Source organism: Ascaphus truei, chromosome 2 (genome assembly GCF_040206685.1).
Source record: "Ascaphus truei isolate aAscTru1 chromosome 2, aAscTru1.hap1, whole genome shotgun sequence".
NCBI lineage: Eukaryota > Metazoa > Chordata > Amphibia > Anura > Ascaphidae > Ascaphus > Ascaphus truei.
In genome coordinates, this window is record NC_134484.1 from 414,625,166 (window position 1) to 414,652,614 (window position 27,449).

The 27,449-nt window shown below is 42.0% G+C and overlaps 1 protein-coding gene across 1 annotated transcript in view; it reads left to right on the forward strand.

Annotated features, from left to right (window-relative positions):
- MALRD1 (MAM and LDL receptor class A domain containing 1) overlaps positions 1-27,449 on the forward strand; it is a 662,703-nt gene that overhangs the window by 386,954 nt on the left and 248,300 nt on the right. Inside the window, exon 27 of the mRNA XM_075588643.1 lies at positions 11,075-11,255. Within this exon, the coding sequence (XP_075444758.1) occupies positions 11,075-11,255 (181 nt within the window). The remainder of the gene's footprint in view (positions 1-11,074; positions 11,256-27,449) is intronic.

Consider the following 27,449-nt stretch of genomic DNA (forward strand, 5'->3'; position numbering starts at 1 on the left):
CTATACACACAATGATAGATATTGGTAGAAACGAGCTCCCCAACAGAGAATCAGTCACCCCTAGACACAATATACAATGATAGTAGTCGCTTCACGTTTGTGGGTCAGTATCTCTCCCAATGTGACAGTAACACTGTTTTATATAGGACCCGTGTGTGGGTGCCGACACAATGATGGAGCTCTTATGAAAAGTGTATAAGGTCGAGTTTGTAGCTGTGTACAGCTACAGCAATGGCTTGCAGCCTTAAAGCAACCAAATGTAGTCTGTAGCGACCGCATATAGTCGGAGCGACGGCGACAAGCAGCTACAAAGCTACCAAAATCTCTGTAGCTGAAAGATTTTGATATTTGCAGCTACAGAAGCCACATGTGACTTGCAGCAAGCCAGTCACATAGCATTTGGTGGACATTTGCTTTGTCTTCAAAAAAACAAATCATCCCTGAGGTAGGGATTATCCATCATAAACATTACTCATATTCCCCTCAAAGTCATTGTATAAAGCCATTCTTTGGCTCTGTTTACTTGTTTGAGGTATCAGCCCTTTGACAAATATATTGATAGTTTTGCTGCCTTTAAATGTGTTTCAACACTACTTGTTGGTTTGCTTCCACTAACTTTGCTAATCAGTTGTTTTGGAGCTGGAACTCTCCGTTTTATGCCTTCCCCCTTTCCTTCCCCCTTGCTGACACTGCCCCTATGCCTTCCCCCTACCTGACGTCACCGCCCCTTGCAGCCTGCTACATTGCACATCAGAGTGCAAGTTTTGCTACGGTGACGAGTGACATCACTGATAGCATCGCCGTCGCATGGACTATAAACTTACCCTAACTGTAGCAGTAGAGAAGGAGAAAAACTGGAAGAGCACTACTGTAGGTATCAAAAAAGTAGAAAGGAGGGTGCGTATCCCATAAAAAGATTATTTATTGGTCATGGAAAATCAGGGCAATGGAGAGCCCTACCAATGTTTCACGCTTCACTGAGCGCTTTCTCAAGGTATACATATCACAACTTTATTAACATATATATATATATATATATAGATATAGACACAAAATGACATAACCAGCCAATACTCACAGCTCACATGCGATCCACCCACTTTGATTGCTAATGGTCTTCTGATGTGTATACACCTAATCAGTATATTCAGACACAGAGACGACAGTGACTAACTCTGCCCCCAACTACCAACTAGTGCCTTGCAGAGCGCAGTTGCGCGCGCACTTAGAGCCCCAGTGAGGTATACAGTCAGGGCCATTTGATGACGTTCTCTCCCCACGCCCCACGGCCTCCATTGACATTGAGGACTCTCCCTCAGTTGATTACTGCGCAAGCGCGTACTACTGGGGGTTGCTAGACCACGCATGTCTCCGGATTGGTAATTGGGGGCGGAGTTAGTCACTGTCGTCTCTGTGTCTGAATATACTGATTAGGTGTATACACATCAGAAGACCATTAGCAATCAAAGTGGGTGGATCGCATGTGAGCTGCGAGTATTGGCTGGTTATGTCATTTTGTGTCTACTGCTGCGGCCGAGTTTATTCGAGCATTTGCCCGTTCTCGGCCGCAGCAGTAACCTGGCGCGCGCCAGAGGGTGCCGGGCGCGCGCCGAAGACACGGAGGAGCACCCTCCGATCGGGGCTTTCTACCTCCCGCTGCCGGGTCCGCCGGGTCCCCCGGAACCCCCTGCCGCCGTCCCCCACATCGCGGGACACCAGGGCTCCCTCGGGGAGCCCTGGACACGCGTGCAGGGGGCGCAGGCACCCGATGACGCGTGACCGCGCGTCGATGACGCGCGGCACGCCGAGGGAGTGCGGCTAGCATGCCGGGGCATCCCCAGGCTTGCGGAGCTAGCCGCACTCAAATAAAATGTGCCGCCTCTGTATATATATATATATGTTAATAAAGTTGTGATATGTATACCTTGAGAAAGCGCTCTGTGAAGCGTGAAACATTGGTAGGGCTCTCCATTGCCCTGTTTTTCCATGACCATTAAATAATCTTTTTATGGGATACGCACCCTCCTTTCTACTTTTTTGATACCTACAGTAGTGCTCTGCCAGCTTTTCTCCTTCTCTACTAGCCTACCCCTTGGACGGAAGCACACCTGGGGACCCCTCACCTTTGGATCGCATGTACTGTGCAGCACTCAGAGTGAGTCAATCGCTTGCTACATGTTTTCCTGTTCAGGACTTTATTTAGACAATTGGTACGTTATAGGGTGTTATTATGCTCAATCTTCCTGGTGTTATTGTTAACAACAGCGTCACTTATTAATGAGCTTACTATCCGGGACTGCAACCCAGTACCTGTCTTCTATCAAGTTTATGTTTAGGGGTCCCCCCTACAAGTATCTGGTTATTCATTCATTCATTTATCCTACTGTTGGGGTCTTTAGCTTTACGCACGTACATGGCCTAACTATAGCAGGCCTGTGTCTTCGCAAAGACTTCGGCACCCTATGTCTGTGATGAGGATCCCCTCTGTAGTTACGCCTCCCTTAGACTAGAATGCTGCAGCTCCACTTCTGACTTCACCAGGGTCTGTCTGTGACCTCATCACCTAGCTCCGCTGAGTCATCGTCCTGCTCACGGCCTGGTTCTCAGGTCATCCTGAAATCAGCCTGAAGCCCTTTTGGGTCATGGTAGCTATCTGAGAAAGGGATTATCTGCAGGCTCTCTTTCTCCTCTTCGTGCTCTGCTACCTCTCTTCATTCATTACTCTGGGTCTCCTCACAGCGTTAATCCTTCAGTGCCATGACTGCAATTACCATGGCACCGAAGAACGTTGGGCTTGCTACATATGTATGTCCTTGGGTTTGGAAATTTGTATCTCAGTAGTTGTACTGGTATCTGGCAGTGCATCCTTAAATAATAGTGTACACTGGACAATGTGTGTAAGAAAGAGGTTAGCCTAGACCAATGTTGTGCAACTCATGGGTCACGACCCCCTTGGTGTCGTTATCAAATTTCTGGGGGTCCACAAAATATAAGAGGATTAAATGTGCGCGGGTACCGGCTTCTTAATGGGACCCCTGCAGCATTCATTTTCTGACCGAAACAACAGAAACTAACTTAGACTAAATTAGCAGTATGGTAGCTCTCCAGCTCCGTTCACTCAGCCTGGATGACATTATAGATGCGCGAATATGGATATGCCCCTATTCGAGCATCCACTGTATGAAATTATCCAGGCTGACTGAACGGAGCCGGAGAGACTGCTTCTGACTGCTGCTGGGGACACGTAGAGAGACATGGAGAGAGATGGGCTACTACTGCTGTAGGGCAAATTAGTTTCTCTAGTTTCATTCCGAAGATTTATGCTACAGGGTCCTATTCAGAAGCAGGGACCCCCACAGAGTTAATCCATCCTATTCTTGGAGCCGCAGGTGGGGTCTTTCATAGTGGACTTTTAAATTTAGGGGTCGTGGCTAAAAAAGGTTGTTCACCACTGGCCTAGACCACGAAGAGTAGTACATTAACATTATATGGTTAAATAAACAAGAACATCTGTTATTGGTCTGAACCAATAGGTACATTGGCTTGTTTGTGGAATCAATCTGTTGTGTTTACCACTACATAGATCAAGTATGCTGTTCAAGTTTCCAGAATGTTATTCATTATTTTGACAATTCAATTCCAGAATTAATCTTATTCAGAGTTCACAGCATCTCAAGTTAACCTAACCTCTTTCTCTAACATTAGAAGAGAATTTAATATTTTAGAAAATGGGTTGAATAGATCACTATTTAATATACGGTATGTATACTGGAATTTCACAGCTCTGCATCACGTTTAGAGCAATATAGTTGACATTAACAAAAACGTCTCTGTATGGTACAGTACATTTAATTAATTTAGGATTGCCATGAAGAGATTCTGCAATAAAGGCAAATCTCTGCCATCTTCTGCAAGCAGAATAACTTCCCTGGTAACACAATACATCATCTGAATTAGAATGTAATGAAAAATACACTTTAAATTATCAGAGACCTTGATACAGAATCTAGTTAAAAGATAAATGTCCCATCTTAGATGAGAAGAAATGCATGCCCGTCTTTTTGCAGATAAATACCTTTTTGGTATGCAAAAGAAAAACTTTAATAGGATTTTATATTTTCTGGCTCGGTCATACAAATACAACTATTTTAAAGAAGTACTGTAGTTCCCCGTTGGAATTGATACATTAAAAAAAAAAAGGCTTACCTGAACCAGGGGACCCCCTGGAGCTCTTCTGTGGTCAATATCAATGTTTCCATGGAAACCTAGTGCTTTCGAGAATTTTTATGATCTTTACCTAATCTCTTTTTCATACAGTAAAACAGATTGGTTTTGCGGAGAGTGAATAGGCCAATCTCACGTACTCATTAAGCAGCTCTCACAAGTCCTAATTATGCAAACATGGCATTACACAGTAGGTTGCAATTTGGTTCCTGCTGTGCAAATCTGTGAAGTATGCAAAACTAGAAATCACGCAAATTAAGTATTTATCCTGTGAGATTACATTTTGCATGAAAACGTTTGCCCAGAGTCCATCACATCTCTCAGGCATTCGAGATGGTGGATTTTGAGAAGGTGAGATTGAGGTAGGTTGAGAGAGAAAAATAGTAAGAAAGAGAGAAAAATAGTAAGAAAGAGAGAAAAAATCCGTAATCTATCCAACTAGTGGTGAAATGTTTCAATAAAGAAATATAGATGCAAAATGCAACCATTTAAACTATTTGATTTTCATGATGCCCACTAGTTTGTGTAAAAAGATGATAAAAACACAATAACTGATATTTCAATATTGTGTTAACTATAAGGCATTTGTGGAGTTATGTATCAAAGTTTCCCAACTACAAAATGGCGCAAAAACAACAGTATTTTACAGTATTTGATTAAATCTGTTATTTGTTTTGCCCCACTTTTGAAGGTGGTAGACTTGTATACATAGCCCCCAATATTTGGGGATAATAATTCTCAATGTTTTGCAAAGCCACTCTGACCTTCATGTGGTTAAGCCGATGTATTACTGTTTATTAAAGTTTTACATTGTTTTCAAAGCTCTCAATGTCATTATTATATATTTGAATCATGTATACCTTACATTCTATTGTCTATTGTGTGACCTTTGATCATTGGGATGAAATTAATAGCAGAAAAGGTACTAACCATTTTTGTTACCATCAGCTAATATCACTATGAAAGGACAAAACAAATTAATTTAACATCACTCAACCTGATCATCGGAGGATTTATGATGCAGCAGATGTAGCTGTAGTAATACATTATGTTTAATATTCAGAAGCAGGAAGCATTGGGGAAAGGTAGGGTGAAGAGTGAAGGTTGTTTTAAGGTACATAAAACATATGCGATTTGGCATCACTTAACTACAATGTATCCACAATCTCCCAGAAGCTTTCAGTACTTGCAATTATTGCAGTTATTTGGAATTAATGGGTTATTTTGTATTGTATTGTATGTCTTTATTTATATAGCGCCATAAATGTACATAGCGCTTCACAGTAGTAATACATATCATATAAATAACAAATAATATAAATAACAGATCATGGGAATAAGTGCTTCAGACTTAAAAGTAACATTAAGGAAGAGGAGTCCCTGCTCCGAGGAGCTTACAATCTAATTGGTAAGTAGGGAGAACGTACAGAGACAGTAGGAGGGAATTAGTAGTAGGAGTAGTAAGTGCGTCTGCAGGGGGCCAAGCTTTATGTATCATGTGTCCATGATTATCCAGTGCTATTCATATGCTTCTTTAAGCAGATGTGTCTCAAGGTGGGTCTTAAAGGTGGATAGAGAGGGTGCTAGTTGGGTATTGAGGGGAAGGGCATTCCAGAGGTGTGGGGCAGAAAGTGAGAAAGGTTTAAGGCGGGAGAGAGCTTTAGATACAAAGGGGGTAGAAAGAAGACATCCTTGAGAAGAACGCAAGAGTCGGGATGGTGCATAGCGAGAAATTAGGGCTGAGATGTAAGGAGGGGCAGAAGAAAGTAAAGCTCTAAAAGTGAGGAGGAGAATTGAGTGTGAGATACGGGATTTGATCGGAAGCCAGGAGAGGGATTTCAGGAGGGGAGATGCGTAGACAGATTTAGGAAAGAGTAGAGTGATTCTGGCAGCAGCGTCTAAGATAGATTGTAGGGGAGACAGGTGAGAGGCAGGAAGGCCGGACAGCAGGAGGTTACAGTAATCAAGACGTGAGAGAATGAGTGCCTGAGTCAGAGTTTTAGCAATCGAGTAACAGAGGAAAGGGCGTATCTTTGTGATATTGCGGAGGAAAAAGCGACAAGTTTTAGGAACGTTTTGAATATGAGAGGAGAATGAGAGAGAGGAATCAAGTGTAACCCCTAGGCAGCGTGCTTGGGCTACTGGGTGAATGATCGTATTTCCAATAGCAATGTGGAAGGAGGTAGTAGGGCCAGGTTTGGGAGGAAGTATAAGGAGCTCTGTTTTTGCCATGTTAACTTTCAGTCAGCGGATGGCCATCCAGGATGATATTCCAGAGAGGCATTCAGAAACAAACTTTGGTCTGTATAGCAGGTGTAAGGTCAGGGGTTGAAAAGTAAATTTGTGTGTCGTCAGCATAGAGGTGATATTTAAACCCAAAAGATGTGATTAGGTCACCTAGAGAGAGTGTGTAAAGAGAAAAGAGAAGGGGTCCCAGGACCCAGGTCTGAAACAAAATTTGGCACTTCCTATGTTTTGTTTTTTATCTGTTTTTAATTTGATATGAAAAAAATGGTATGCACCAAATAGATCAGATAGAAAAGTGCTACTTGATGCATATTTGATAATATGTAAATATGTTAGTATACAGTACCGTTGCATTCTTTTCCATCAGGTCTGAGCTGTTATGTGTAAGACTCAAGCAGTGGCACGCACATGAGGTTCTGACATCATGCTCCTTAATCTCTTCTTTACATACTTCTGAATAGGATTACTGTAACCCACTGTATTATTCTGAATGCCAACTCTCGTTCTCTACATCTCAGTAGTTTGTCTGAACTAAAAGAAAGGCAAAGAATGGAGCACTGATCACAATGATAATGCAAAAAATAAGGAGCAGAAGTATCTGAAAAGCACTGCCATCTACTGCACTTATTCCCTCGCCTGCTGTCTCTGTAAATCTCCCAACATACCAATTAGATTGTAAGCTCTCCGGGGCAGGGATTTCCCTTACTATTGTCTGACTTTGCTGCGCTTATTGTATTATTATAATTCCTTGTACTGTATTGTCTTTGTAAAGCTCTGAGTATACTCTCTGCGCTATATAAATAAAGATATACATACAAGGAAAATATTGCACTCCAGCAGGACACCACTTCTCACAGCCAGATCATTCCATAAATGATTTAAAAATCAAAATCCTCAATGGAATGTTTAAAAGCACTCAAGACCGGAAAACATTTGAACTCAAAATTATCATATACTTTGACACTAAAATAAGAGGACTTAATGCTGATATATATGGGGGTTTAAGCCCACAACCATATTATTTTGGAATGTTTCTCCCTCCCTCACTGCTAATTCTACTGTAATGTACCATCAATCCCCTCCCCCTTCCCCCTGGACACAGCTGATGGATGTAGGGTCCTTTGTCACACTGTCCGTTTCATCCATTTATTGCCCTGTTTCGCTGTCTGTTTATCCCTTCTGGGCATCATCTGCCTTCATTTTTTACACCTGTGTTAAGCTCATGGAATCTTTATAAATCAGTATTGCTGACCGGAGGAATAGGGAAGAACTCTTGAAACCTTGTCTTATACTATCAGTTATTAGTCCAAATAAAAAAAGGTATCACCTAATGCTGAAGTATTCATTTACTCTGCACATTATTAATTGACCACAATAATAAACCACGTGTGCGCTGTCCCAAAAAGGTTCCCTAGTATCCCAGATGATCGGTTATCCCTCTGCTGCTTCTATTCTCCCGTGATTGTCAGGGTTTGACCGGAATGTATACAATAAAAAAGGAGCGCAAAAAGAGAAAAACACAATTAGTCATAGATCATAGAAATATTTATAAAATTGATTAAATAAAACTTACATAGTTAAATAGGATCAAGTAGATCCAATCATCCACACATGAGAAAACGAGACGCGAAAACATTATTATATACTTTATTAATTGATACAATTTCTAAAAATGTCAACATCAGTTAATTGAGTCTAAGGCGGGGATTAAGTAAGCCATGATGTGGTTATAGTCCCCAAGCCAGGTGCCATACTCTGCATCACAATTTAGTGAATCCCAACCTATATTCACTAATAGATCCTACTTGATACATTAGATCCAAAGGCTCCTGGGTATGTCATTTGGACTATGGCTTAAATTCACTCTAATAAGCCAAACCAGTTCCCCCCATTGACAAAACAAATGGTTAGCTTTATCAGTTGTAAATGGGTTTGTAATCGTTTGTCCTGTTCCATCATACATCTGCCAAATTTCAATTTGCTAATACAGTATGTAATAAATACAATAATAATAATAATAATGAGCATGTTTGTTTAATTAACTAATTATTCTCCAACAATCCTTCACTAGATAATTGAAAGCAAAATTATAATTTTAACGATTTAGTTACTGTCCTTCATATGCACAATTTGTATCTGCAATCACCATCAATTCACACACGGAGTGTATCACTGACATTACACGGCACTTGAGACATTTATAAAGGCTGAACATGTTCAAATTCAGCAACAAATACACCTCATTAGTATAAAGGTTAAGAGTATATTAGCTACACACTTAACTTATAGCTTCATTAACTTCCATTTTCATTGGAAATGTCTTACAAATCATTCTGCACTCTGTAAAATGCTGGCACCACAGAAATGAGTAAAACTATTAGAATGAAAACAAATTTAAATACATTCTCCTTTTTTTTTATATAATAATAAATGTACTGAGAAAGTCACAAAGTTATATTTTACCCCACTCTCCTTTTCATTGTTTTGAGTTTAAATATGTTTTAGAAAACAAAACCAAAATATATAGCCAATTCTTTCCCCCAATGGATATTGCCATTGTGAAGTCACGAAGGAAGGAAGAGTAGTGGTTGTGGACAAATAAAACTAAACTCAAACTGTATATAAATACATTTTAAAGAGTCATCTAAGAACACTTACCTTCTCCATAACTCATTTCAAAGACTTGTAAATGTGTGTTAAAATCCACATTTCTGAACATGCCATTATAGTTAACTGTCTTACTATTTCCAAAGGCACTGTTTGCATAGAAATACAAGCTTATTTATAAACCTATATAAAAGCAGGGTTAGGAAATCATAACGTTTCATTAATGATTAAAGTAATTCAATCATAAAATTGTTATGAACCCATTGTTATGAACCCATCGGGTGAATTCTAAGCCATTAATGTCCACATATTGTACAGTACATAACATTGCAGTTGCACGAGGCATGAATAATAATTTTTGCTACACAATTAATACCTAACCCCTTTAAATATTATGTAGCGGTTTTCTCCCTCCCTAAATCCGGTCCATTAAAGGGTGTGTAGTGCATATACCTGCTGGCAACAGGAGGGCTGAATCGTCCGCGATGACTTGGGGAAACAGGAACAGGCTTCTGGGGTTCATACCCCACATAATACTTAGCAGTGTAGAGTCTCCATCTGCCGTAGGCTCCTGGGAAATGGAGATGATCTCCCACGGTAGAACTGTACCTCTTCCCCCAGTTAGATCACACTCCAGACAGGAGGTATATTGCAAACAGGAACGGTTTATTACTACACTTCTGCAGTAACAGGTACTCAGCAGTCTTCTGCCGGATACAGTCGGTCAGCTCTCACTGAAGATAGTCCCTAGAGCACATGGGTAGGCCCCAATCTCAGGCTCCCAGTCGTATGACCTTCCTTCCTCAAGGGGAAGGAACAACCAGCTAACTTTAGGGCGGTCCTGCCCTTAAGTACAGCCAGAAGGCGGGCACCCCAATGTCCCAGCTACTACAGGATGTACCACCCCCTGCTGTCACTCAAGTGCAGTACCAAAGGTGAAGGGGAAACCCCAATACCAACTACTAAACTACTGGTAAATACATTTTAGTCCACTCCTTAGGCACAAGATTACATATATATTTACAAATAATATGCTTAATTTTTTTTTTCTTCTTGAACAGTTTACAGTATGTTTGTGTAGGTTTGGGTTATTTTCCGCTTTTCCTGCTCGCGTTTTTTTAGAATAAATGTGTACTATAGGTATTGTTCTGTTCCCCAACATGGCTGCCTCTCATTACTCAGCAATTCAGAATTCTGTACAGTACCTGGCTAATCTTGGATTAAACTAACAGTGAGATTAGTACTGTAGAATCCATAACTCCAATCAGATTATATCTGGGAAATGTATCCTACAACCAGGAGTGCAGGGAGGGCTGATGGCTATAAGATAAGGTCCAGGTGTATTTTGTAAGCGCCAATAGAAATAGAATTAAAATAAGGGATGACTTTTGATGACAGAAAACCATAAAAAGCCTTTAAGCACTTAAAAAGAGAGTTCAAATGTACAGTATCAACTAGTGATCCCAAATAACAAGGAATATGGCACATATATAGAAGATGTAGTAGCAGCATGACCCCAGATTACCAAACCAGGTACAAAAACCTGAATTATATCAGAATTGTTTGAGTAATGCAAGTCTTTCACTGAAGCCACAACTCCCACATATTCATAGGGCTATTTGTTTAGTCAGTAGTTTCTCAAACGTGTGATGGATACAGTACTGTATGTTTTTGTGAATGTGGATGTACATATAGATATTAACATCTTTTGTATAGGCGCCTTAATTACTTTTCCCAGCTACTCCCCACTGAAAGGCTGAAACACAGATGTACTGAAGCATATCACCGTTAAAACGTTGCATTAACCCTGACACATTATTTAGCAGGGGGACCATTGTAAACAATGGTTATAGAAAAAACGTGTGCGTTATTTAAGGCATTATTTTGTTTGTTATTTTGGCTTAACAGGAGTAATATCATCTGCTATATCCCTGTTTCATCTGCCCTACTTTAATTTCCATTGTACCTAACCTTTTTTATTTTGTTCTATAATTAGACGGGCAGCAGTCTTTCAAAAATGTGGGGTGAATCTGAAAAGCAAGACGGGAAGTGGAATAAGGTGGCGGTTCACCTTGGAAAGTTAAGACAATTCGAAGTGATTTTTGAAGGCATTCGTGCAAGAGATTTTGGAGGAGGAGCAGCAATAGATGACATTGAATTTATTAACTGTTCCACAGGTGAGTAAGATAATTCTAAACAAGCACTTACACCTTGTAGATTAAACCAGCTATTTGGATAGAATAGTTGCGTCTCTATGTACAAACTAGAGACATATAACTACATAAACAAAAAAAGAACATATAAAGTAGCGTCAACGTGATAAATAAAATTAAGAGTGACCTAATAGGAGAAAAGGGACGGTAGGTGACTGTGTTGAAAATATAATGCACAATTGGTATAATGCTAGAAATATAAATACAAACAGTGAAATATAAATGAAGTCCTTAGAAAAGTCCATCAGATATTTGATAATTAGTTGTGGTGTGGGGGTCTCCAGCAGCTCTCCAAAGGATTAACCACATCCGATTATAACCTAGAGGAGAAAGAGAAGAGACAGTGCACGCCCCATAGCGTAAAATAGTATATTTAATGATGGGAAAGGAGGGAGGGGGAAGAAATACACTCACAAGGGTAAATATAAAATGTGCAATTGTGAATAATTATCACCGTCAAACAGGTAGCTCTGCGTCCGAAATCCACAGTCCAGGTCTCACTCTGTGGTATAAACGAACAGCGGACCGCTGAGAGACCTTGGGGCATCTAGGATCTTCACAAAAGTCCAATTTTCAATTTCAAAACGACTCTCCAGTTGTAGTCAGCCGCAAAATGTCCCTTGCTTGATCCGGCCTGAATGTGCGCTTGCGTAATGACATAGTGATGTAGTGTCAGTGCGTATTGCGTGATGATGCTACCTGACGCGTTTCGTCACACACGGGCGTCTTTCTCAAAGGGGGAGTACAAGGGAAGTCATTACGCAAGCGCACGATCAGGCCGGATGAGGTCTCTCAGCGGTCCGCTGTTCGTTTATCCCACAGAGTGAGATATGGACTGTGGATTTCGGATGCAGAGCTACCTATTTGGCGGTGATAATTATTCACAATTGCACATTTTATATTTACCCTTGTGAGCATATAACTACATAAATCAATATAATGCTATAGTGTACAGTATATGTTAGTTTTTGAGTGGCATTATTTTTTTTTACTTTACTCGAGACTTTCAGGATATACAATATACAGGTAAACCCCGTTATAACGCGGTCCTCAGGGTCCACCCCGAGACCACCGCGTTAGTAACGGGGTCGCGCTAATTTTAAAAAAAAATGGCCGCCGAGCGCCTGTTCGGGAGGGAGTGAGGAGGGAAGGAAGAGGTGTCCGGAAGCCCTACATGCGGGCCACATGCCCCTTCCCTCTCCCTCCCAGCCCCCTCCCTCTCCCTCCCAGCCCCCTCCCTCTCCCTCCCAGCCCCCTCCCGCTCCCTCCCAGACCCTTCCCTCTCCCTCCCAGGGCAAAGGCCGTGCCCGTTAATTTAATACAGTACAGTCTGCCGGAAGTCATCAGCTCCGGCGCGAGAGGGAGGCCCGGGGAATAGGTGATCAGCCGCCTGGACCCCCGCAGCACTAACCCCCCCATCCCCAGCATTGTCACCTCCCCTCCCCCAGCACCATCACCCCCCCTCGCAGGACCGGGCCCCCTCACCCCGCCGTAGCGCAGGATCGTCCTGCCACTCCACCGCAGAGCAGGGCCCCGCCACCCCCCCACAGCACAATGACGTCCCACCCCCCGCCCCGGGCCGTACCGCCAACCTACCCCCACCTACCTGCCCCCCGTGCTGCACCGGGCCATTCCACCAGCCCCCGCAGCATCGGGTGCCCCCGCAGCCATCACCCCCCTCCACCGCAGCACCACCCCCACCGGCACGCAGCGCCCCCCCCCCCCCTGCAGCCACAGGCCTCACCAATCATCCCCAAGGTAAGGCTGATTTATGTATATGTGTATTGGGAGGGTGTGTGTGTGTGTGTGTGTAGTGTGAGCAATGAGCAGTGTGTGTGCAGTGTAAGCAGTGTGAGCAATGAGCAGTGTGTCAGTGTGTGCAGTGTGAGCAATGAGCAGTGTGTGTGCAGTGTGTGCAGTGTGAGCAATGAGCAGTGTGTGTGCAGTGTGAGCAATGAGCAGTGTGTGTGCAGTGTGCAGTGTGTGCAGTGTGAGCAATGAGCAGTGTGTGTCAGTTTGAGCAGTGTGTGTGCAGTGTGTGTGCAGTGAGAGTGTGTGCAGTTTGTGCAGTGTGTGTAGTGTGTGCAGTGTGCAAAAAAAAATTTTAATTTTTTTTTTTTTTTTAAACGGGAGCCACGGGAAAACCGCGTTATAACCGAATTGCGGTATAACGAGGCGCGTTATAACGGGGTTTACCTGTATTAGGATTCACATTCTACAATTCTTAATCCTTCAAAAATTATATTTATCTAAATTTCAGTTTTATAATTTCTCAGTGAGTACATACCCTTTAAATTCCTTTCTAAAAAAGTTTTTGTACCTTACTTTTCATTACCATAATCCCAAAGAGCAAACAAAAACCATTAGAAAATAGTAAATATTTTAAAGAATTTGCACTATAGGTCCCTCATTCATTTCATAATTTGTTCATGTTAATTGGTAAAGTGTGAATGAAAAGTGCATACAATCAGCTCATCTAGGGGGCAACTCACTCACCGCAGTTATGGATTAACATAACAGATTCAGAGTTAACTCCCTTCAAGTCAATGGAAGTTTTGCAGCGTTAACGGCTAACAGATGTTAGTGAGACACCACCTAGTCTTTCCAGTTTCCTATCTGTTGTGGAACTTCACACAATATTAGGGGCCTCATGCAGAGAGCAGCGGTAATGTGAATAGCGGCATTTATTGGAGAGAAATGCCTGTAGAACGGCAGGTACTGGCGAGTTTTAAAAAAAGCGCCATTTTTTTTTTTTTTTTTGTGTTTCTCGCCGAGCTACCGGCGAGAACCTAAATTTCCCCTGTTCTAAAAATATCCCTATTCAGAAAGGCGCAATCGCCATCTAGTGCCTGATCGCGCCAATAACATGGAGAGAAATTCTCAATTTACCTCCGCCAAAAAAAGTTGGCAGGAGGCTGGCCAGAGGGAGAAGAAAAAAAAAAAACGCGATTTTTTTCCCAACAGTTTCAACAGCGCTCATAGCGCTGGTTGAAACTCTCCATATGCAGAAAGGCAGTTTTATGCCCTTTCTGCATATGGAGAAAAAAACTCTCCAATAAAGCTAAAAAAAATTGAACTCTCCAATTTAATCTAGCGCTGCTCTCTGCATGAGGCCCTAGATGTCTATACCAAACTGTTTTGAATTCATTTGCTTTGTTAGTCTCCATCTCTGCTGGGAGTCTGCTCCTCCTTCTTATGAGCCTCCTACCATGCAGTTTTAGCATGAACTTTGTTGAAACACTTCTCTGTCTATGAAATACTGTATGCTTTCCTCCTGATACCCTTAATACCCCTGATGTATTTACTACATGAATGGTACTGTACTTACTTTTTCCTATCCCAAACCTTGTCTACGTTACACAGTTCAGTTCAACAAACTGGCATAATATATTCTTTTGGGCTTGATAACATGAGTTTAGCACTCCTGGGATTACAACATGCTAACAATGTATCGTGGCAAGTTACATCAAAGTGGTTCTGGGAAGATAGTGAGGAGTTTGTTTTTCCATCTTATGTTCCCCCGCAACTAGCGATTTCGGATGGAAACAAACCACATCCCCAGCTGTGGGTAAAGCAACCACAGCAGCTGCTGTAACCTCTTCCTCCGAGACATGGGGGAATGTTTATTTCCCCACGACTCTGGGGGAAGTAAGTTGGGCTACCTCTTTACATACAGTATCATTAACTAGCCATTTTGAATACAGACATCTGAACTAGAAATGAAACTAAGAAACTTAACCTCATTGCAAAATATCACCGACCAGTGATTGATTTCATTAGGCCTATTCATTAAACTGCGGGTTTTGCCAATGCATAACCGTTTGAAAAGAAAATTGCAATTGGACGCAATAAAAACCAAGCATTTTAAGAATACAGGCAAATAGTGTCAAACGTTATCTCATTTGCATGCACTTTCTGGATACATTTTGCCTATTTTACCCCCTTGAGGGATACAATTTTGAGGCTGGAGAGGAAAAGAGAGATAAAAGGGCTTCATTTGTAGGAAATCAAGTAACAAGAAAAAGTCAAATAGTTTCTTCATTCTCCTGAAAAGATTTACATATTTCCCATACCACAGGGAAAAAAGATGTAAATGTGAGTTTAGGGGCATTCTGTATGAGATGTATTAAAGAATCATTTACTTTCTGTAAAAACTGCACATACCAGTACTGTAGCTGTGAGAACATTGTATTGTTACTGGAAACCTTTTCAGGCCACATGTTATTCAGTTAACATTGAGGTCAGTTGTACGGAAATAATTAATCTTTAATCTTTTGTAAGTAATGTGCAGAAAAGTTAGCAAATCCATTGTCAGATATATTTTAATAGTATGGTTTCTATCCTTTAACAGTATTAATATAGTGATTCTTACAGATAGCTTAAAAAATAATGTAGTTCAAATAATAATAATAATATTTTTTTCTTGTATAGAGCTGATAGTGTAGGCAGTGCTGTATATAGAATTTTTGCAGGCACGAGTTCCTGCCCCATAGATCTTACAATCTAGAGATAACCTCAAAGGAGGAGTAAGCGGAGCACTGCAGGCGGGTTAAAGCGCAAAAGGAAACGGCACACCCATAATAAAAAATCCAATTTATTGAGTGACCTTAGTAAATAGACCTCTATAGACTAATAGACCTTAGTAAATTTACCTCTTAGTAAATTAGACCTCTAAGTGTGGTGGTGAAAAGGGGGCACTTTCACCTTCTGTTTGTTGTGCCTCCCCAGTACTCCATAAATCCCACTTTATGATTTAAGCCAAGGATGAAGGCGGCTACTACATGATGAGTCATTGGCTATCAAAAATATAAAGATGACAGTACTATCTATGCTCATTACATTTGAGCCAGCACATGAGGTTGTTGTACTCCCAGGATCAAGATTTATGGCTCAGACACAAGGGGACATAAAGAGAACTATATTCCTGCGAACTGTCTTTGTTGCACCGATAAATGGACTTCATGTCTTTTCTGTGAGCTTACAATCTATTTGTTGGGGCCTGAGGCACAGGAAGATAAAGTGACTTGCACAAGGTCACAAGGAGCTGACATTGTTTTCAGAGTCAGTGCCTTTACTCACTGAGACACTCCTTCAGATACGATCATACAGTATACTATTGTTTCGTTAGCTTTTCAAAGGTGGAATTCTAATGCGCGAGTTGAGATATTTTCTCAGATAACGTTCTATAAACTCCTTGATGCATTGGCATACAATACGAATAAAGTAATCTAAAAATACGTGAAGGCAGAGGACTGCTTAAAAGGGACTAACAATCATTGACAATTTTCGGGTTATATAGTAATACTGCTAAACTTATAAGCACTGTTTTTATTCCCCACATAGCATACCTTATCTTTCAAGCTCCATCTTTTTTAGCAACAAATGGCAGTAAAATAAATAATGAGTTCTAACATTTTTTTTTATTTAATAAAATCACAGCAGTGACACGCAGGAGTCATTTATATAGTATAGTTTTTCCATTTCGTGTGCCATATTTGCTGCGAATTGGAATGTTTGCAAAACATCTGCCCATCTTTAGTAATTAGGGGGGACGTAAGAAAGAAAGAGTCCCTTTGAGCTGCACTAAGACGACACCCTTAAGTGAAAATTAAGAATAGTTTTTATTTAAATCAATTTTGATAAAGCCAATCAGGTGAAACGTACTGTACAGTGTGTAGGGTACGTCAGGCATCACTTCCTGGTGGCACTGGCTTAGTTGGAGAGGTGGCTGCGGTGGTCAGCCAGAGCATTTAGGGAGCCTTCAATCGTGGGAAGCACAACGCTCTGACTTAATACAATACTGTATATATTCAATATAGCAGTTTTTTCTAAAATATCAATGTTTCAGGTGGCAAATATTAATTATCCACTATACCAAAGATTCAATACAGGCTAAAAAGTTCTACATCATAGAACTTATAGACCTGGAAGATATATGTATCAATAATAATTGAATTTTATTAAAGGCAGTTGCAGAAACATTACAGATCTGAGGTTCAACTCCAACAGAACCTACAAATGTGGTCAGTGAATCATTTGAACTGCTTATACTCTCAATCAGATCTTTAGTACATCACGGATCAATGGTTAAATATATATAGAGTAGATACCGGAGACGATTAATACTAGGATACACTGTCATTGAACTGCAACAAATAAGATATAATACCTGTACATATTTTCATATACTATTTGATACACCCAATATATTTTGGGCTGCCAGTGTATTCATGTACCACATTTAGACACGTATATAGATCTACTGGACTCACTAAGTGATGTTTATTTAATTATTGATAAAAATGTTTTACCAGGAAGTAATACTTTGAGCGTTATCTCTCGTTTTCAAGTATGTCCTGGGCACAGAGTTATAAAAATACATGGTTACAATAAAAGAACAGGGTTAAACAGTCAATTCACAGATATTTCATGGACAGATAGAGATGGAAAAATTGGTACAGGGGATAAAGGGCTTGTGATTTTCCGATTGAAATAGAGCAGCTTTAACGTCACTTTAACATCACCAAACAGCAGCAAACGGCTCACACCCTTTGGCTGCCCTTTGGCTGTGCCAAAGGCTGTAGGCCATTGGTGCAACGCAGATGTACACTGGGGTGGTTGATTTTCAATGCAGCTGTGAACAAAAAGTTATTTGTGTCCTCATGGCTCATTAACATTCCAGTGGGTGGGGTTGACGTTCCACAAAGTACAAGCAAATGTTAACCCTTAGCACGCTGGTCCTGTGCAGAGGGGAGCCCCATCAGGCTGTCCTTTGTATAACTACAATTATATGTACTATTTAAACAGTGATATACCAAGATTCTGTTGTGTCTATATCAGTGTTCACGCCTCTCAACGTTTTAATTGTTTTTATTATATTTTGGTTCATAGTTCTTTTTGCTTCAACCCCAAGGCATATATTTTTTAATTGATTTAAATAAAAACTAGTCTTAATTTTCACTTAAGGATGTCGTCTTAGTGCATCACAAAGGGACTCTTTCTTACGTCTATACAATTACCTATTCCCTGCTAGCACCACCCTTCTGTAATTGATGTGTTGGGGTTTCTTCACATTGTATATCTGATTAACATCACTCTCTTTAAGCATTGGTGCAGGATACACGCCACCCCTAGGGGGACCCCCAATTTTGTAATGAGGGGGAGCATGAGAGTGGTAGAGAGAGAGTGTGTCTTTGTTTGGGGTGGTATAGAAGCAACATGGGAGTAAAATCTGGGACTCTCTCCCTCTCAAAACATATTTCAAGGTCTGGAATGGAGTAACGCCACCTTTAGATATGACCTAATTGTCTTGTTAAATCCCCTTATTAACTATATCAGAGTTCTGTGTATAACCAACATAGGCCTTACCAATTGCAATTAAGATTCTTAAGTCTCAATGGCCCGGTTCTTGCTAAAGACCACTTTAACCAACTCTATTTTGTCTTCTGGCCATATCCCCAAGGCCTGGAAAACTGCTATAATCATTTCAATTTTTTTTAATTTTCCAGTCTCTGTACTATCCAAAGTCATGGAAAACTTCTTCATAACTAACTAAGCAAGTTGTCTATGAAGTAACATTTTGTTTGCCAATTCTAATCAGGCTTTCACCAAAATCACTCAACAGAAACAACTCTCTTTAAAATGTACAGTAAGATTCCATGTGGAATAGAACATGAACAGCTGACTGGTGCAATATGCCTAGATTTGCACATGATTTCTGTTGCCCACACTATCATGTTAAAAAAAAAAAGTCAGTGCTCTGAAACTAGACTACACACTTTAAACTGGTTTCACTCTTATCTATCAAGAAGATCCCAATGTGTATCTCTAACTCTAACCACCTACCTGTTGATGTTACCTTTAGAGTCTCCCAAGGCGCTGTTCTGCGGCACTTACTCTTTGCATAAATTACCTGTCCACAGTTTGTAAGACAGTCCTTATGGACATGTATGCTGATGATACTACCTTACACTGTATGCACACAGCTCCAGTCTCTCAGACCTTGAAAATGTTCTGCCATCTGATATCCCATAGTTTACAATTTGGATTACTCACAAATGCAAACAAAACAGTAACCATTGTACCGTATTTGAGATAAAGACTAAACTTCTAAAGTGACAGAGCTACAGATTACAGCCAACTAACTATTGTAGCTAATGTGCAGCTGCCCGGTTTAGTCTAAGGTCCCGCTGCACGACCGCATTGTATCCTGGCGACGCGTGCACGGTGCTTCACCGCAATCTGCAGTCAGCTTTTTTAGGTGTGGGGGTGTGGCCAAAACAGGTCAGGTGGGCGCAGACATGACGGGGCGTGGTCATTTCGCACATTTTCTGATCCGCATACCATCAACAGTGTGTGTGTGTGTACACACTTGACGGTGCCTAAATTCACCCAGATCAGCGGGATCTCAGCCTGAAGCTCAAAGGTTAGTCAGTGGAGGAGGCTTATTAAGAGGTTATCAGTGTCACAGTCAGGATAAAGGTACATTAGTGGCAGTAAGTAGGCACCCATGCTGGGAATAAGAGCCAGTGACCAAATGATATCAGAATTAAACATTGATTTTTCCAAATATAGCATGATATTTATACTCACACACTCACAGAAGATAAGAGCAGGTCAGTGAATGAGAGCTATTTTAAAATCAGAATGTAGAATTACTATTTTCTTCTGAATTACTTCAGTGTTTTGTGTCTTCCCCTGAGAACCTTAAGGAAGCATCCATCCCCCTGCTGGCGATCTCCCCTCTTCATTGGCTCCCTGCCGCACCATGTGATGCGTCGCCGCACGGGATCACAATTCAGTTGTATCCACTGCTGGCTGACGCATCACAGTATGCAGTGAGCCAGGAAGTGAGGAGTCACAGGGGACTGCCAGGGAGGAGGTAAGGGGCTGGTGTGAGGTGCACATGCTGCCGGCTGTAGCGGGGACCTAGCCTAAGGCTAAGGCCCCGCTCCCAGAGTCAGCGCACCCGCACTGCTGACAGGCGGTGCGCTGAGATACACAGACCGCGATATGCGGTCTGTAGGGAGCGGGAGCCGGAGCGGGAGGTGGGCGGGTGGTGGGCGGTTTGACAGGGAGGGGGGGGCGTGGCTTGAGCGGAGGGACCCGCTACTCTTCCCCCCCCCCTCCCTCCACTGACTCGGGCTGGAGCTGGAAAGTAAGTTTAAACACACACACGCAGGCACTCATTCATACACACACACACACGCGCACACACACACACACACACACAGGCAGGCACTCACGCACTCATACACACACACGCGCGCACACACAGAGGCATGCACTCATACACACACACACACAGACAGAGGCAGGCACTCACGCACTCGGGCACACACATACACACACAGACAGGCACGCACGCACTCAGACACACACACAGACAGGCACACACACAGAGAAAGGCACTCACCTGCTTTCACTCCACACTCCTCCCCGCTCCCCGAAGCCTCTCCTCCTCCCGAAGCCTCCCCTCCCCATTGGCTCACAGCCACACACGTCACGCGTCGAAGCTAGGAAACACCATTCTGTGGTGTCTCCTGCGGCTGACGCGCTACAGCGTGTAGTCAGCTGTGCAGCCAGTGGGGACCGGGACCGGCTCGCAAGGATTCCCCTGCTGGTGGGGAACTCGCTACATTGCCGCCCGCGCCAACGAGCGCAGCGGGACCGAGGCCTTAGGCTACGGCTCCAGTGCCTGCACTGCACGCGCGCCTGCAAGGCTGGCGGCACATGCAGCCGAATTCCACGGTCTGCAGATAGCTGCAGGGGGAAAGAAAGGGGGCGGGGGTGATGGGGAGTGACTGGGGTGCAGCCGTGACGTCACTCGGCAGGTTCATCCTCATTGGCTGAACCGCTGGGGAACGGGGCATAGCGCTCCATCGCTAGTTCCCCTCACAATTTTCTTGCTGGCTGGAAAAACTAACCGTGCAGCGCGGTGTCCCCCCTCGCAGCGGGCCCGGCCCCATTGAGGGGCGGCTCTTGTCCCTGCAGCATCCGCCACAGTGGGCGCTGCAGTAGCCAGCGGGGACCTGGCCTAAGACCACTTGCCTTGAGAATTCTGCACTAAAACACATCCAATGCTGCTAATTTCTGCAGTACGCTGCGAGATTTCTGCAGTCAGACTAATGGCCCATTGGACTAACACAGCGAGGGTCCCTGCATTTGAATTCGCGCTGTTTGAATCCTACCGGTCTGTGAGTCCCATTCAAACACAGGGACCCTCGCTCTGTTAATCCGATGGAGCATTACAACCTTCTGTGGACAATCTCACGAGTTACTGTGAGATGGTCACAGATTTTCCAAGGCAAGTGGTCTAAAACCGGCAGCTGCATCTGTAGCCTCAGTTACCACATTTAAATATTTAGGCAAATGGCTTGACTCGCATCTAACGTTTGGAAGTTGTGCATGAAGTATTCTCCAAAAGTAATGAAAACACTACCACTTAATTTAGGATTCATAGATTATGAAAAGGCATAAGATTCTGTCTACACCTCAGCGTTTTAGATATTGAAGTGGTGAAGAAGCTTACATTCACATCTTAAGGAACATTTAGAAGAATGCCACATCAACTATTAGACTAGATGAAGATACAGTACAAGCAAGATAAGGATTAACAGGGGAGTATGACGGGGGACACCATGTCACCAAAACTTTTCAAAGTACTGTAACACTTAAATGTTCTAGACATTAATTTGTGAAGAAAAAAGAAATAAAATAAACTGTGAAGACTTGTCGCCTACCATTTGCAGACGACTTTATTTTTGCCCCGAGTCCAGAAGATATCCAGCAACACATTGAAGAACTAGCCAAATGCAAGTAAGAAGTGAGCCTGTATGAATCTCAGCAAGACCAAGTGATGTTCAATAAATGTGTCAACTCTACAAAGATTGAAATAAATGGAATTTCGAAAAATATGTCTATCCTGGCCAGTGAGTATTAATGGATGGAAACCGTTTCAACGAAATCAGTAGGAGAATGAAGTTGGGATGGAGTGCATTTTGAACACACAAGAAAATCTTTCAAAGGAGCCTTCCACTGTGTCTGAAAGGAAAGTGTTCAACCAATGTATTCTGTCTGTGAATGAATGGATGTGAAACGTGGACTCCAAATGCAAAAATAATTCAGAAGCTGGAGACAATTCAAAGATGTAGGGAGAGATATATGCTGGTTATTACTTGAAAAGACAGGAAAAATAATTAATTGTTTTGCTAGCAAAAAAAAGTCTGACATTAAAAGCATAAAGAATGAAAATGCAGTTAGTCGTACATATAGCAAGAAGAAATCACCATTGTTGGACAAAGATAGTACTCGATTGGATTCCAATGAGTATCAAAAGACCAAGAAGAAGAGCAAATTTAAGATGGGAGGAAGGAAATCAGAAAATTAGTATGAGCAGCATGGAGTAGTGAGGCATCGCAGTACCTGTAAGATCATTTGGGAGACCTTTTATGCAGCAGTGGTTTGATAAGGGCTGAAGATGATGATGATGAATATATATATTATATATATATGCATAATGACGTCCATAACATGTATTTCTTAAATAAAAGTTTGCCTATAGAGATGCAACTGTCTGTTTTGGCCCAGATTCTGAGGAATTCCATAAATGTCAGGGAAAATCTTCAGCATAGTCCATAGACACTGTAATGGCCCATCGTATTAACACAGTGGGGGTCCCCACTTTTGAATGGGACTCACGCTGTGTGAATCCTACTAGGTTGCGAGTCCCATTCAAATGCAGGGACCCCCGCTGTGTTAATCTGATGGGCCATTTCAGCGTCTATGGACTATGCTGCAGAGTGTTTCCTAGATGCTTGTGAATCTTCCTCACATGCTGGCTCAAAACTGACAGTTACATCTGTACATACAATACAAACTTAGTAGAGAGACACAAACATATGTTAATAAGGATAAACATAACATGAACATACTCCATATTAAGATATATTGACTATTGAATAGAATAGGTGATAAATCAAACAATAATTAAAAAGTAACAAAAACAGTAAAAAAAAAAAAGTCAAACATTAAAGCTGCCAAATCAATATCTAAACTTAAGACATATTGAAATAGAAATTTTAGATATGGGTTAGAAGGCAGTATAAATGAAGAGAAGAACATTTTGTCAAAATCTGTCCCGTCCAATAAAATCCATCTGAGAAATGGATAATATAAAAAAAAATATGGAGGATTCATTCAAATCAGAGAGGGAGAGAGAGTTTCTAATTTAATAAGTGTCTCCAGTTGTGTATAAATCTCCTCAAACATCCCTCCAAAAAAATATTAGGGAGACATGCCTGAGCTGAATGACTGACTGGAATTGTGTCAGATCCAACAGGACTAGAACCCATAACCACTGCTTTTTGGAATATGTTACAACAGAACAGGGACAAAAACATGGATTGTGCCATCTGCCAGCGTGCCAGACAGATGCTGACTTTATTTTACAGTAAAATACCTCTACAAACTGCAAGAAGTTATTCCACTTGCATCACACAGAGTGTTATTGACAAGTCTAAGGCACATTAGGAATGGGATATGGTTTGAGACACAACAGGATTAGAAGTTGAACCCACACAATCTCTGTTATTCAAAACAACAGCTCTAGCAGTGTGAACTAAACCAGCTGATAGCTAGCTCCACTGTCACAGTGTACTTAGTTTTGAGTCATACTTCTCATTGAGTGCTCATACTGTACCTGTACAAAGCATTTTACCCTCTTCTGGGATAGAGAAGTATATCTAATAAGCAGTCTTCTGCCATGAGACAACTTACAGTTCATTTATTTGAATAGGCTGTAATGTATTCCAGCATTGAAGGTTCCTTATGGCGGAACCCTGCTTAGTAAATATGGCCACTGTCTCTATTAAAATATGAAGAGGGAGAAAAGGCAATGCTTTAGAGGAAGTGTACTCCTAAATACTCCAAGTGGGTAAAATACCCCTTAGAGATGTATAATGACCTGAGCAAAGTAACTTTTAATACATATACAATTAAAAAGAATGAGAAAGGACCTACAAAGAGCTACAAAATAGCATTAACGTAATACAATGAATCATGATATATTAACCTAACTAAGTGAGCTAAAAGGTTATACATTTATTAAGAGACAGAATGAAGTGAATAATAAAAGAAATGTAATTTAAAAGGGGTTGAGGGTGATCAAACCACAATATGTACTGGTCCTAGTAGTGAAACCCAGTACTTAGTGGTAATTTACGCAAATGAACATAGCCTGCATATTTATATTTGCAGAACAAAAGTCTCATGATTTAGAGCTTGCTTGATAATGCAGATTAAAAATTGGTTTCTTCAGATGTACAGTTACCCTGAAAGAGTCCCTGTCCACTTAACTCGATAGGTACATATAAGAGATTTAATGCCCCCTGTATAAGTGACGTAACTACAGGGCCGCTAAACCCTACAATGTGTGTGTGTGTGGGGGTGGGCGGGGGGGAAGCCTGAGAGTGGAAGGGGGCCCTGTTGGCCAGCAGGCCGGCGCTGAAAGTTAGACCCGATGTTGGGCTCACGTTCCTGATGGCTGCTGCTTCTCTCTGCTCTATCCTCTCTACTTGATGTGGGGGCTAGGCCTTCCCTACACACAGACAATCCCTCCTCCCCCTGCCTGTTTCCCTGCCCCAGTCTGCCACAGATCATGGGACTGGATCCTGTGTACCCCTTCCCCTGGGTCAAAGAGTGTGACATTTGAGATTGTGTGTGTGTGTGCTGTGATTCTGTGTTGTGATTGTGTGTTGTGATTGATTGTGTGTGTTGTGAATGAGTGTGTGTTGAGTGTCTTTTGATTGAGAGTGGTGTGCGTGTGGGGGGAAGGGGAAGTGTGTGTGTGTTTGTGGAGGGGGAGCCTTGAAGGGAATTGAGTGTGTGTGGGGAGGAATTGAATTGTGAGTGTGGGGGGGGGGAAGTGAGTATGTGTGGGGGGTATTAAGTGGGGAGTGGGGTTGTGAGGGAGAGAGGAGCGGAGAAGAGTGAGTGAGAGGAGACAGAGGGAGGAAGAATAAGAAAGGGAGTGCGAAGTGGGGCAGAGATGGGGACAGTAAGGGAGTGTGAGGATGATAAGGGTGGGGATGAGAGGGGGGGCTGAGAGCAAGGTGTGTGAGAGGGGGGGGGTGCTTACACGGCCGCTGAAATTGGGAGCACGGTAGAAACTACATTTATTTTGTGTTTTTTGTTTAGGGGGGGTCTTTCAACATTTTTGCAGGGGGGTCCAAAAATTGTAGTTATGCCACTGCCCTTTATAATCTATATAACCAAAATTGCACAGTCTGGTCTAATAAAATGAAAATGTATAACTTCCAGATAGTACAAATAATAATAGTGCTGCTTGTCGAGCCGCTCTTATAACTGTGTAATCCCTAGAGCAGCAGGGCCAAGTAGAGCGAGGTTGCCCATGTTCTGCACATCTTTTTTTTAATCTCACTGGCCTCAGTAACTCATAGACCTCAGTACAAATTATTGCTTTGTGCTTGAAGTGCTTTCAAGGATAAAATCAACAAAATAGATATCCCTTGGAGGTATGCTATTAGTAGACAGTGGGCACTGGTAGCCATCAGCTGGTTTTGCTCACACTGTTGGAGCTGTGGCCTAGAAAAGTAGTGGTTGTAGGTTCTAATCCTGTTGAGTCTAACACCATTTCAGTCATTAGTTTGGTACCTTTGGCTGCGCTTCTAGTGCTGGTGACAGCGATGTGATGTTGCGGCAAAACAAATGTATTGCTGCCATCACGTGTGCTTATAGTAGAAGCGGCGCGATGGCTTGGTCCCGATCGCTGGAAGTCAAGTCAATTTGATTTTACAAGCGACCGCAGCGTGATGTCACTGTCACGTCGCTGGCCCTATAAACAGAGCCTTAGTCTTATCAACTCTATATACTGTAGTTGGTATGGAAATCCTTTTTACGAAGTGTGGAATGGGACTTATTCTAATGGCTATGCAAAGTATACTTAAATATCTCACAGCCAGGCACCTCAGGTGTGCTCCTTTTTCAGCACAGGCATGTCTCCCTAATTTATTTCTCATGCTCCCTTGCATCTGGCACCAGGTTTTATCCGTGTTAGGATGCTTAAAAATTAGTCCGGAAACGGATTTCTCTCTTAAGGAAAAAAATCCAGAATTGCGGATTTGGCCTTTTTGAGAGTGATTTGTGGAAATTCACCGGCCAAAGGAACTGGACAATCTGAGGCAAATCCACAAAAAAAAATGTTACCCATCTCTAGTTGGGGGTTGTGTTTAGAGAGAGGTCTGAAATACATGGAGTGACAGTCTTGTAGAGGACATTCAGATTTGGAGGGCTGAAAGTGTTGTGGATAATGTCCAATCTCAAGTTCTATGTACCAGTGTATGTCTTATGTAACTAGAAACAAGAGTTGTGGATTCTCTGTTCCTTCTCTAATATAGGGGCTTATTCTAGGAGCTCTGAAGTTGTCATTGCCAAAACGCATGTTCAAAAGTAGCAGAATTAAATGTGAGAAAAAAACTATTTTCTATTGCAAATCACTTCTTCTAAAGCATCTTAAAAAAAAAAAAAGGAACAAAGCACATGGTTTAACAGCCAATCTGCCCGGTTTGTACTTGCTTTAGAAGCAGAATGACCAGAGGTGATTCTCCATCCCCAGTTAACATGACCCCAGTTAACCATCTCCATTGTTAACTCCATCCCCAGTCTAACATGACTTTTGCCCGCTCAGCCAAACCCATATTTCAGGCTGTAGATATAACCCACAATACCAATCTCGTCACCACAGGTGGTGTTAAAAAAAGTGAGTTTTTTTAGCCGTTTGCATAATGGAGCTAGGAGAATAGCAGTTGTAGGGAAAAAATGCGAGTTTGAGGCTTTTTTTTGACAAATCGATCGGATTATCAGAGCAAGAGTGAAACCACTTCTAAAAAAGTTGTTTCGATGCGGGTTGCACATGGGACAAGGGCTTCCACAATAGTAAAGTGCACTTTATAAACAGCTTGCCACACTTTAGATCTACTAGAATAGGCCATATAAATCTGTTGCAGATGAAAGATTCATTCTTTTTGGAGCATTTTACTCTCTACAATTGAGAAAGCGAACATTGGAGCTCAAAACAGCATGGGCCTTTGGGCTTCCTTTATACTCAGGATAGTATAAGTCTGGACTAAATATTTAATG